The 13,484-nt window shown below is 42.1% G+C and overlaps 1 protein-coding gene across 3 annotated transcripts in view; it reads left to right on the top strand.

The window, feature by feature from the left end:
* Window positions 1-13,484, top strand: part of SAXO1 (stabilizer of axonemal microtubules 1) — a 64,132-nt gene extending 50,648 nt beyond the window's left edge. For all 3 annotated transcript variants that reach the window (XM_029054931.2, XM_029054929.2, XM_039910718.1), the window contains 2 exons: window positions 5,484-5,686; window positions 12,317-13,484. In XM_029054931.2, the coding sequence (XP_028910764.1) occupies window positions 5,484-5,686; window positions 12,317-13,326 (1,213 nt within the window). In that variant the 3' untranslated portion in view covers window positions 13,327-13,484. The remainder of the gene's footprint in view (window positions 1-5,483; window positions 5,687-12,316) is intronic.

The raw sequence follows: 13,484 nt of genomic DNA on the forward strand, positions 1-13,484 counted from the left end.
AGCACTGTTCTAAGCACTGGGGTAGTTACAAGGTAATCATGTTCTACCTGGGCTCACAATCTTAATCCCCATTTTATAGATGAGGTAACTGAGTCACAGAGAAGTTAAGTAACTTGCCCAAGGTCACACAGCAGAGAAGTGGCGGAGCCGGGATTAGAGCCCACCTCCTCTGACTCCTACACCCATTGCCTTGGAGAACTAATTCACTCCTACTGCTTCAACTGTCATTTCTAAGCAGAAGATTCCCCGATTCACCTCTCCAGCTCCAACCTCTCTCCTTTGCAATCTCACATTTCATCCTGCCTTCTGTACTTATTCATTCATTCATTCAATAGTATTTATTGAGCGCTTACTATGTGCAGAGCACTGTACTAAGTGCTTGGAATGTACAATTCGGTAACAGATAGAGACAATCCCTGCCCATTGACGGGCTTAAAGTCTAACCGATGTACTTAGATGTCCTGCTAACACCTCAGACTTAACATGTCCAAAACTGAACTCATCTTCCCACACAAACCCCCTTCTCCCCTCTCTTTCCCATCACTGTTGTCAGCATCACCATCCTCCTTGTTTCACAAGCCCACACCTTGGTGTTAATCCTTAACTCAATGCTCTCTTTCCATCTGTTTAATCGGTCTGTCACCAAATCCTGTCGGTTCTACCTTCATGATATCTCTAGAATCCGCCCCTTCCTCTCCATCCAAACTGCTACCACACTGGTCCAAGCAATTATCATATCCCTCCTTGACTCCTGCATTAGCTTCCTCTCTGACTTCCATGACTACCATCTCTCCCCACTCTAGTCCTCACTTCATTCTGCTGCCCAGGTCACTTTTACAATAAATTATTCTGCACACATCTCCCCACTCAAGACCCTCTGTTGGTTGCACATTCACCTCTCTATTAAACAGACCTGTACCTCAAGCTCCTCTCTTTCACCATGGACCCCTTGCTCATATCTTCCCTCCTTCCCCCATCATATATGCCAGACCATTAATTTCCCTATCTTCCTAGCCCTACTAAAACCATAGTTCCACCAGGAAGCTTTCCATGACTAACCTCCTTATTTTTGTCTTTTGCATCACCTATGTACTTGCACTCATACCACCTAGCACTTTGATACTCACCTCACCCTCACAGAACACATGTATATATCCTTTAACTCTGTTGCTTCCCCTATCTGTAATTGATTTTAATATCTGTCTTCCCCCACTAGACTGTAAGCTCCTTGTGTGCAGGGATTGTGCCTATCAAGTAAATTGCATGGTACTCTCCCTAATGATTAATACAGGGCAAATGTTCAATAAATGCCATTGTTCGATAGATCATTATTATTCCTATTGATATTTAATAAATAGACAGGTCAGTATTTATATCTGCCTCCTAGTCTTAAAATAACAAGGGTGTTCATTTACATCCTCTTTCTCTCTTTTCTTCTTCTCCATCTGTTTGATAACATTTTTCCTCAGGAATGTCTTAAGGTGACTTAGAACAAAACACAGGCCATTTTTAAATATCTTTGGGCAGTTGGCTTGGTCACATTGTTATATCTTATTACCAGGATATTTCAACTTATTATTATGATTATTATGAATTAATTGCATTTGTTAAACACTTTGTGCAAAGCACTGTACTAAGCACTGGGGAAAAGTACAAGAATAATGATTTAAACGTGGTTCCCTTTCCCCCAGGAAAATCATGATTTCAGATGAAGGGGGAAGGGGCAACAGGCACTCACAGAAAGAATACCAAGTTAGAATAATAAACAACAATAACAAACATTCTTGACTAAGTTTGATTTTTGATCTACTAAACCATAGAACACACAAACTGCTCAATTTAAGCTTCTTGAGGACAGGGATTGTGCCTTACAACTCCAATATCCTCTCCCAAGTGCTCCATAGAGTGGTCTGCACACAGTAATCAATCAATCAATCAAGCAATCCATCATATATATTGAGTGCTTACTGTATGCAGACTACTGTACTAAGCACTTAGGAGAGTACGATATAACAGCACTGATAGACAGTAAATGCTTAGATGGTTAGATGGTATTTCTAGACTATCTATCTATCTATCTATCTATCTATCTATCTATCTATCTATCTATATCTGTATACATACACAGGCAGAAATACTCAACATTCACCTTGGTTTTATTTTCCATTTCACTTCTGCCTCTCAGGAATTATTTCCTCCGTTTTCCTCTCCCCATTCTGTACACCCATACTTAAGCATACACACAGGTATGCCCAAACACATTCTCCCCCATGAATGGTTTCACATCTATGTGTACATAGTCTCTCCTTTCTGATAAGGCACTCTCCCCAGAACTAGCTTGCCTGTTAGGACACTTTCCAGGTTTCACCCCTTTCCCCTTTCGGAGATTGAGAAATTCAGACTAGATGAAGATTGAGACTGTGAGCCCCATGTGGGACAGGGACTTTGTCCAACCCAATTTGCTTGTATCCACCCCAGTACTGAATACGGTGCCTGGTACATAGTAAGTGCTTAACAGATGCTGTAATTATTAGATGGGGAGGGTGGAATCTTTGGTTTCAGGAGTGAGAGCCACCTGGCACAATCAGGTGCTTGTGTTTGTGTGTGATAAAACCACTTTTTCTGCTGCTTGTAGGGGAGAGGGAGACAAGGAGAGACTTTGAGTTTCCTTGTTGACCCATCCAGAATATCCCATCTTGACTTCTTCCCTCATCATCTGTGTACTGGTGGAGCCTCTAGTGTCAGCTGGGACCATCCTGACTTATCTCATTACTTCTCTTCCCCCCTGTAGTCCCATCTCTAGCCCACATGGGCTCCTCTTTTCCTTTTTTGACTCTCACCACTGTGGGCTCTCCACTGGTGCATAATGGAAGTGTCTAGATGTATTCCTCCCATGCCAATCAATCAGTGATATTTATTGAGTGCTTACCGTGTACAGAGCATTGTATTAAGCACTTGGGAGAGTACAATACAGCTGAGTTGGTGGACATGTATCCTGCCCACAGTGAGCTCAAAATCCTCAGCCAAGCTGGCATGGAGATGGTAATCCCACCAGGTGACACCTTGAATTTTTAAGATACAGATGTGTGTTGTATATACACACACACACGTGTGCGCGCACACACACACACATATATATGTATATATAGTCAAATTAAACCTATGTCTTTCTCTACTTCTCAATTCCCATTCCCAATAAGCCAGAGATAAGGGGCTAGGAAATGCACCCTCTCCTGCTCTCTTCTTTCTAACCCTCAGTTCATTTGCTTGCACCCTTCTATTGCTCTGTAATGAATTAAGACTTAGAACCTCTTCCCCTCTTCCCCAAATCCTGTAGAGAATGTTCCTGTGTTGTCCAGCGAGTAGGCACTGTGATAGAAACATTTTTTTCCTCATTTCCTGATCCTAGGCTCTGCTGATGCTTCTCTTTGTTGTTGAAATGAAACAGAAATGTTCTTCCAATGATTGAATGTTTATATGGGGATGTGTGATACTCAGTGGCCCCTAAACTCAACTTCACGTCTTCTTGGAATAGAGATTCCATTCCAGTTTTCACCATTTCCCCTCCCCGCCCCCCCTGCCCCCAGTAGTCAGTGGCATTTCAAACTGCAGGGCACTTTGACAGAAAACAGATTTCCCATATAATTTTAAGAAGAAATACTGTCTGATTAATGTGTACTCAAAACCTATCCCCCCCATATGATGATTCACTACTGACTGTCTATTTACTGGCCTCAGGTGCTGTCATTGGTGTTTTTGTTACTGAATGTCATCAAGTTATTGGATAGATGCCAGTGTAAATTAGTTGTGTACGAAGGAATATTATACAGACCCTTTACCTCCTAATTGGTTTATCCTTTTCTGGAAGAGTTAGACAGAAAATCAAAGTTCAGGCACTCAAAAATGACTTAGTTACTCTTTTTGTGTTAACTGATAGAGTAGAGACACCTGGAAATAGAACACGTTTGAGGTCCCATTAAATACCGATGACCTGGATTGAAACTCTCTACCCTGGGGTCACTCAAAGATTCAACTGAAGCCTATTGGCTTTCCCTAATAGCAGTGAAAAGATGGCTATTTCCCCCCCTCCTCAATCCTCTCCACCTCAGATATTTTTCAGGCCCTTGTTTAAGTTTATTGACCACTCTGTGTATAATTCACACAAGACAGATTATAGCAGAGTGTGTTAAATTTGCTAGTCATGCATGGCTTAAAGTAATGCTGCTCCAGATTTCTGCCGGGAAATACATTTTATTGGTGTTTAGTCCTAATGTTTTCCTGTCCGGAAATCCTCTCCCTCCCTTGGCTGAGTTGCTATGGAATGCACCATCAGGGGGAATCCATCTTTCCTCTGCTCAGTTGGAAATATATGTTTCTGTTGAAATATGTTCTTCGGCAAAGCACTTGATTTTTTTTCCTTCTTTCTCCCCATTTTTTAAAAATTTGGATGTAGAGTTTGTGAGAGAAGTGGATTGATGACCTAAATGTGAGATGCTCTCTTCTTTTCTCCACATTTTCACTGTTCAGAGATTACAACTACCCTGCATTTCTAATTTTTGGATCTTCAAATTGGGTGGAGGGCTTGTGAAATGGCTGACCTTGCTTAGAAGAGACCAGTACTTGTACCCACGTCTCCAGAAATGAAAGCCTTGGGTGTCTGTCTGTGCTGTCATCCAATTCCACCCAAACTTTTAGAAAAGGAAATCTCAAACTCTTTGGGAAGATCATCTAAGCAGGAAACACAAGCCCCATCCTTGTCCAGTGATTCAAATAATAGGTATGGCTTTAAGGCACTCCTTACATTATTTCCCTCTTATAATAATGAGTATGGTAATAGGCATTTATTCTGTGCCAAGCACTGTACTAAGCACTGGGATAGATACAAGTTAATCAGGTCAGACATAGTCCCTGTCCCACGGGGGACTCATTGTCCACATAGGAGGGAGGCCAGGTATTGAATCCCCATTCTGCAGATGAGGAAATTGAGGCACTGAGAAGTTGTGACCGATGCAAAGTCTCATGGCAGACAAGTGGTTGAGCTGAGATTAGAACCCAGGTCCCCTGACTCCCACTAGGCTATGAGGCGTCTCTTATTTATCCACGCTCTTTTCCTGCCAAATCCCAGCTTGCAGTCTTTTTTCCACCCAAACTCATTGACTCACTGGTCTTGTTTTCATCTCTCTCTCCCCCAACCCCTTGCTTATGCCCTTCCTCCTGCCTGAAACTCTCTCTCCCTTCAAATCTGCCAGACCACAGTTTTCCTCATCTTAAAAGCTCTTCTGAAACCCAGCTTCTTTTAGGAGGATTTCCTTAATTAAATACCTATTTCTTCACCCCAGATTTCTTCCTCCCAACTTCCATCTCAGGACTTTCACACCCCCTCTGCTCTTAAGCAATTATAACCACCCATAGCACTTCTGTACCTATCAAGTTGCACACTCTACTATAGTTCAGTAAATATTATTCATTGCTATGATTTACAGGGACGATTATGGACTTCACAAAATACTGCCAGTGAAATTGAAGCCACCGGACAAGTATTTGCCAAGTGGCAAGACCATGGATTTGATTTCAACGTATCAAGAAAGTTACTACTCTCATGGTCGTATCAGAGTAGCTCCAGTAAAACCTCAGGAAAATCGGATGTTCTCTGATGAGAAAATGGAATTAGTGCCTTCATATAAAGGTACAGAGTAACTGATTTTTCCTTGCGGAATTATTTCAGCACACCTTCACTCATCATAGCATGTATCTACTGTGTATGTTTCATGTGCTTTTTTTTGCCACTTTTGTCAATCAACATTCCAAGAGAATATTATAAATTCCAATTCATTTGGACAGATGCACTTATACACATGGTGTGAAATTTCGTATCAGTGGAAGTTCTCTTTTCTACTGAGAAATTTAAAGGCAGACAGGTTAAAAATAGACTTACTGATGTATTTGCAGGGAAGATGGAGGGACTTTTTCAGTCAACCACTGATATTTCTTGAGCGCTTGCTGTGTCAGAGCACTCTACTAAACACTGGGGAAAGTACTCTACAATGGACTTGGTAGATGTGATCCCTGCTCACAAGATGCTTACAGCTAGAGAGGAAGACAGACATTAAAATACATTACAGATATGGGAAACAGCAGAGTATTAGAATATGCGCATAAGTGCTGTGGGGCTAGGATGAGTATCAAACTGCTTGAAGGGGTATACAGCCAAGTGAGTAGTTGATACAGAACAGATAAGAGAAGCGGAGCAAGAGCCTGGGAGTCAGAGCAAATCCTAGCTCCTCCATTTGTCTACTGTGTGACCTTGGGCCAGTCACTTAACTTCTCTGTGCCTCTGTTACCTCATCTTTAATTTGAGGATTAAGACTGTGAGTCCTGTGTGGGACTGCGTCTAACCAATGATCTTGTATTTACCCCAGTGATTAGTACAGTGCTTGGCATATAGTAAGCACTTAACAAATAGCATAAACTCCCCCCCCAACCCCCCTCCAGAACTCTTTTCCTCTTTTCCGCAAACAGCTACAGTCCTGCATTTTTGGCAGTTGCCTTCTGAGGGGCACCAGCTGTTTCTTTTAGAAACTATTTGAAAGCAGGGAGTTCAAAATAAAGCGGTAGTAAGGGTTGGGGGCTGATAATCAGGAAGAAGAGCAAGTCCAGGCAAGGGAATAATCTGAGTGTTTCAACATTTCTGCTTTCTGCAGCATTCTATTTTCCACACAGACACAATTGTAGCCTTCTTTGAAACTTCCTACCTCCTTCCTAGCAACTCAGTTCAAAAGGGAGAGATCAGGGCCTGTAGAAAATGGTTTCCTATCCCAGCTGAGAGTAAGTCAATGAGCTGTCTTCAAGCTGTATTCCACAAATCCAATATGATGGTGCCAACAGAGTTTCAGTGTTTATTCTACCCAGGGAATGAGTTCGGTAAATCCTCAGGAAGGCAACTTTCAAAGGCAATATTTAAAGCTGATAATTCCAACATATCAGAATTTGTTTTGAAAATTGCCATGTAATCATGGAACACAGGAAATTTCTTATCTTCCAGAAACTAAGACTATCATCCCCCTAACTGAGCAGCCTGAAATCCAGACTGGCTAGAATTCATTCAATAGTATTTATTGAGCGCTTACTATGTGCAGAGCACTGTACTAAGCACTTGGAATGAACAAGTCGGCAACAGAGACAGTCCCTGCCGTTTGACGGGCTTACAGGCTAGAATCCACTTGAGACCCTAATTCTAATTTCAGATTGATGATGTGTAAGGTTGATCATTAACTTGGAATTTCTTTTTTTTTTTTTCTAATCACACATAGCTGTGTGCTTTTGGTGAATATTAACATTTTAAAATAGAGTTTTATTTTTGATCCCTTTTGTTTTAATGGGGATGTATGTGTAGGTATGTGTGTTTAGTTTTTGAAGGTGATATTACTAATGGGGAAATCTTATTTGTGTATATATTATGAGTAAAATGGAGTTGTACAAAATCCTACGACTGGAGACATAAGCTAAGAAACATATACAACCAGGAGTGGGATGACAAAGATGAAAATGGTGAGGGATATGCGCACGTGATCACAACCCAAGGATTTTTATTAATCATTAAAGATACCCTATGGCCCCAGACATAGTACCACAGCACTGCTGAAGAAAAAGATTAAATCACTCTCATCCCAGACCAAGAGATAGCTTACCATAGCTTACCCCTATGGTAAAAACACTACAGTGAACCTCTGGACATGACTTCTACCCTTAATTTATTCATTAATTCAATCATATTTATTGAGCACTTACTATGTGCAGAGCACTGTACTAAGCGCTTGGAATGTACAATTCGGCAATAGAGACAATCCCTGCCCAACAACGGTGAACAGAAGGCACTTTGAAGCATAGAAGAGTGACCAAAATATGAAAGCCTAGCTTTTTTAAAAATGGCATTTGTGAAGCACTTACTATGTGCCAGACATTGCACTAAGCGCTGGCTGGGGTCGATACAAGCTAATCAAGTTGGACACAGTCCATGTCCCACATGAGGCTTATCCCCATTTTACAGATGAGGTAACTGAGGCACAGAGAAGTTAAGTGACTTGCCCAAGGTCCCATAGCAGACCTTGGTGGGCAGGGATTGTCTCTCTTGATTGCTGTATTGTACAGCACTTAGTACAGTGCTCTGCACACAGTAAGCACTCAATAAATACGACTGAATGAACAAGTGGTGTATCTGGGATTAGAACTCAGGCCTTTGCTTTGACATTTAAAGAAGTTACTTTCACACTCAAGGTTGTGAAGTATGATAAAGCACCTGGATCTCATGGCATTCTTGCAGATATTGACAAGGAAAGAGGGAAGTAATCCTTGGGTGTCTACATGAGCTATTCCTCAAAATTTGAAACAATGAAGAAATGCCACACGACTTCTAAGATATTACCATAATCACCATCTTCAAGAAGAAAGGAGAGAGAATTGATGGTGGAAAGTACCAGGGACTCTCTCTTCCCTCCAGTATAGGCAAGAGTCTCAGTAGCTTACTGAAGAAGTCAAATGTGCACTATCTGAATCCTAATCAGTGGAATGCTTACTTTGTGCAGAGCACTGTTCTATACACTTGGAAAAGTACAGTACAATAGAGTTGAGGAGCAGCTGGCCTACTGGAAGGAGCATAGATGTGGGAGTTGAAGGACCTGGGTTCTAGTCCTGGCTTTGCCAGTTGCTTGCCATGTGACCTTGGGCAAGTCACTAAACTTCTCTGGGTTTCATTTTCCTCATCTGTGAAATGAGGATTCAATGCCTGTTCTTCCTCCTACTTAGACTATAAGTCTCATGTGGGACAGGGACTGTGTCTGGCTTGATTAACATATATCCATCCCAGAAGACACACCTGCTAGCCAGTTGTAATATCAAATGGCTGGACAAAATTACCAACAATGACGTCTTGGAATGTAGTCATCTCACTACTCAATCATTTATTGAGCACCTACTGTGTGCAGAGCACTGGACTAAGCACTTGGAAGAGTACAAGAGAGTTGGTAGACATAATCCCTCCCCACAAGGAGACTGTAATAATAATGATAGTTGTGGTATTTGTTAAGTGCTTACTATGTGCTAAGCACTGGACTAAGCTCTGGGGCAGATACAAGATTATCAAGTCCCACATGGGGCTTACAGTCTGAGTAGGAGGAAGAACAGGTATTGAACCTCCCATTCTGTAGATGAGGGAACTGAGGCACAGAGAAGTTAAGTGACTTGCCGAAGGACACACAGCAGACAAATAGAGCTGGGATTAGAACCCAGGTCCCCTGACTCCTAGGCCTGTGCTCTTTTTACTGGGCCATACTGCTTCCATATGTACATGATATATGTACATTTATGTACCCAAATGCTGTGGGCTGGGGTGTGAAGTGGCTCCCCATCCCAGCCTCAACTACTGCAGGTTGTGTACTTGTACTTAAAGGGTACACAACCAAGTGCATAGGTGATGCAGAGGGGAAGGCAGGTAGGGGAAATGAGGCTTATTTGGGGAAGGCCTTTAGGAAGAGATGTGATTTTGGAAGGTGGGGAGAGTGGTGGACTGTTGAATATGAAGCGGGAGGGAGTTCCAAGTCAGAGGGAGGACATGGGCAAGGGTCAGCGTTGAGATAGACAAGATCTGGGTACAGAGAGTAGGTTGGTGTTAGAGGAGCGAAATGTGCAGATTGGGTTGTAGCAGGAGATCAGCATGTTAGGGGAGGAGGGAAAGGCCTGATTGAGAGCCTTAAAGCCAGTGGTAAGGAGTTTCTGTTTGATGTGGAGTGCATGGGCAACCATTGGTGGCTTTTGAGGGGTGGGGAGATGTATGAGGAACAGTTTTTTTAGAAAAATGATCCAGGCAGCAGAGTGAAATTTTGAGTAGAGAGAGGGGAGAAAGGAGGCAGAAAGGTCAGCGAGGAGGCTGATGCGCCTTTGAGGCAGGAAATGCTAAGTCCTTGGATCAGTGTGGCAGCAGTTTGGGTGCAGAGGAAGGTGGTTATGAAAGTAGAACCGACAGCATTTGGTGACAGACTAAATACTCAGGTTGAATGAAAGAGATGAGTCGAGGATGACGCCGAGGTTACAGGCTTGGGAAGTGGAGGATGCTGTTGGCATTGAGGGAATGCTAACAGCAAAACGGCTTCACTGGGCAGAGCACGTGAGGTGGTTGAATGAAAGCCGGACGGCCAAGCAGTTGCAGTGAACTGAAAAAGAACATGTAGAAGCCTGGAGGGAAGAATGAAGATTTGATGATATGATGAAACTAGTCTTCATGTCATGGGGCGTAGCAGAGGGATTATTGGAAGACAACGGCAACAGAATTTCTGACAGGCAGCAATTGATAGAAGGATTACTCTCCTTCAACAAAGCTTACATGAAAAGTAGGAAATCTAGAGGCAGGCTCCAAAGACAAGGACATGTAGGGGGCAAAGTGCATCAGTGCAGCCAGGAACTTACTTAAATGAGCACAGTGAGGAAGGGAGTGTCACTGAAAAGCCTCAGCCTTTTCAACTACACTCACAAGCATAAATTCTAGCTCATTGCCAGAAGTGTCATCTTTGAAATATATATTGATAATAGAGTGAGACTATGTAAGTAGGTGAGAAAGAGTTGGACAATTTTTCAGTTTAGGCCTACACTGTTGGCAGTTTATTTTCCTTGGTTCCCCTTTTGGGTAGATGCATGTGAACCCAGTGAAATGACCGTGGAATGTACTTATGGACCATTCTTATATTCCCTCGTAATCAGGCAGTTTTTTGTCATTAGAAGCCATTTCTTGCCTTATTTACAATAGCAACACCACTAGTGTTATGACACATTTTTTTTCCTCCTTCCAAAGGAAAAAGGACACAAAAGACAAGGATCATTAAAACTTCCATTTCATAGAGTTAGTATGTCCATTGTGTCTACATGTATGCTACACTTTAAACTGGCTGCATAAAAACCATATGTAAATCTTTTCCTTTATCACTGTTAAGGTCAGCACCTTTACTGGGGCTCAGAAACTCCAATAAAATATGGCTCAGCAGCATTTGGTTGTAATTTGTGGTATTTTCAAAACAATGCACATTTGGAAAGATTGCCAGTATAATTACCTGATGATTTAGTTTTGCACTGAGCTAAATACATTTTATAGGGCCAAAGTGTACAAATGGGCATACAATTATAGGGCACTTTACCTGTTCGACATCATTGCACTAAAAGGCTTTATTAATTTTCTTAATTGTGTGAATTGCTTATAACATACTACAATTCCCCAGGCTTTCAGGACTGAAATGCAGCTGTTTGTAATAAATGCTTTTTGAATGACGTTGTGATGACAGGACAGCAGTATGGTTTAAACAATATGATCAGATGTCAGGATTCATGTGTGACAGTTTACAGATTTGAAGCTCGATTTCTTAACATTGTGTCATCTAGGTCTTTTAAGTTCTCAATCATTTCCTAGATACATGTAGAGAAAGCATATGTCTCATTAGGTATGTAACAATTTGGGTGTCATCTAGGTTGGTGATTAAAAACTTTCCCCGTGGAGCATGTGGTTTATATTTGACAGAATGGTCCCTCCCAGTCATCCTAATGCTTTCAAGATGGTGATGTATTGAGAACCATTAATTTCTACTGGAGAAGGATTAGAGTTTCAATTAAAATGTAGCATATTTTGAACAAATAGTAGCATTGTTGGCTTAAAATAAACTTAAGAGTGCCTAGGGGGCCTCCACATGTGTAGACTGTATATAAAACCAGCAACTCCTGGGAACCTCATTCTTTTCTTAATCATTTCTGAAGCTATAATGTCAGAGTATTCCCTGTGAAGGCAATCATGTATAATGATGCAAGAACTCTCAAAGGAACCTTGAAAGACTCAGGGAGTAGTTTCCTAAAATCCAGAGGTTGAACCTGAGTTTATCAGGTGCGATGGCAAATTCGGAGTATCCAGGTATACCCATTCCTGGGGATTTTCTGTGGCCAATTATTCAATCATTCAATCAATTGTATTTGCTGAGCATTTACTGTATGTCGAGCATCGTACTAAGTGGTTGGGAGAGCACAGTACAATAGAATTGGTAGGCACGATCCCTGCCCATAAGCAGCTTACAATCTAGAGGGCAGATATCCAACTGACCAGTTGGAGTATACAGGGGGAAGATAGACATTAAAATAAACGATTCAGGTGACACCAGCAAAAGGTGGTGAAGGCCAAATCAGCAACGTGGAACTCAGTTTTTTTTTGACTAGAAAATAAAAGTTTCATTCTAAAGTCAAAAGTTGTTGACTTCAGAGAGATTTTATTCAGATCCCTTTTCTATTCCAGAGGACTACTTGCCCTGGAAGCAACCAAGGCGAGAGATGATTAGGCCAGCTAATGCATATCGCCCATCATCGGCCAAGTTTGATGACAAAACCACCACCCAGGATGACTTCCACTATAAGGGACCAGTGACCACAGTCAATTGCAAGCCTCAGTACGTATCAAAGCCAAGTGACACACCGTTGGAGGACACAACCAGTTACAAGATGACTTACAAAGTACATCCTTTGAAGAAACGTTTTGTGCCCGAGTTAGAGAAATATAAGGCCAGTGGCATTCCATTTGATGACATCACCACCCATAAGGACACTTACCAGGGGCTAGTGGGTGAATCTGCCAAGTTGATAAAGCCTAAGCCCACGATCCACTTTTCCGATGACCCTTTTGCCAAGTGTAGTGAATTTAAGGAGAAGTATCAGGCTTGGCCGACACCTCCTCCGTACCTCAAGCCTCATGTCAAATATATCCCTCCGGTGGAAAAGATGATGTTTCTAACTACAACACAGTCTCAGTTCGCATGCCCAAGAGGTGTTGCATCTAAGCCCTTCCGACCCGTAATGCAGAGCAAGATGAGTTCCCCTTTTGAAAGTATTTCCACTACTAAGGATGATTTTAAGCATTGGTCAATCAAGAAAATGGAGCCCATCAAACCTGTTGGCGAGCTGACTATTGGCAGGGGCCCTATGGAGAATGTCACCACCACCCAAGCTCATTATATCTCTCACCCACTTGTGTCCATCAAGAACTGTAAGCCACCATTGTCATCTGTTAGATCTCAGGTCCCCTTGGCCACTGAAACCACTTACACCTCAAGCTACACTCCCAAAAAACTGATCAAGTGTCTGGCTTCCTATCCTAAGCCACCAGGCTATGTGTTTGAAGAAATTGATGTTGCTGGCCACAAAATATACCGTCCCATTTCAGATCACCAGGTCAGCTCTAAGTGTAAAGAGACAAAGAAGATCAATAGGCTGGATCATCTCTGCCAAAGCAAGACACCAGAGGCAGTCTGATCCCCTACCCTGCTTTATTATTTCCACTGAATGCAGGCTACCTTTCAGATTGACTGCTGAGCTTCAATCATTTAGAAGTCTTGACCTTCTCCTCTGCGCACAAGGGAATCGTCTGTTGGAACACCTGATTAAATAAGAATCAATTTGATACTGGAAAA

The sequence above is a fragment of the Ornithorhynchus anatinus genome, chromosome X5 (assembly GCF_004115215.2).
Source record: "Ornithorhynchus anatinus isolate Pmale09 chromosome X5, mOrnAna1.pri.v4, whole genome shotgun sequence".
Taxonomy (NCBI): Eukaryota; Metazoa; Chordata; class Mammalia; order Monotremata; family Ornithorhynchidae; genus Ornithorhynchus; species Ornithorhynchus anatinus.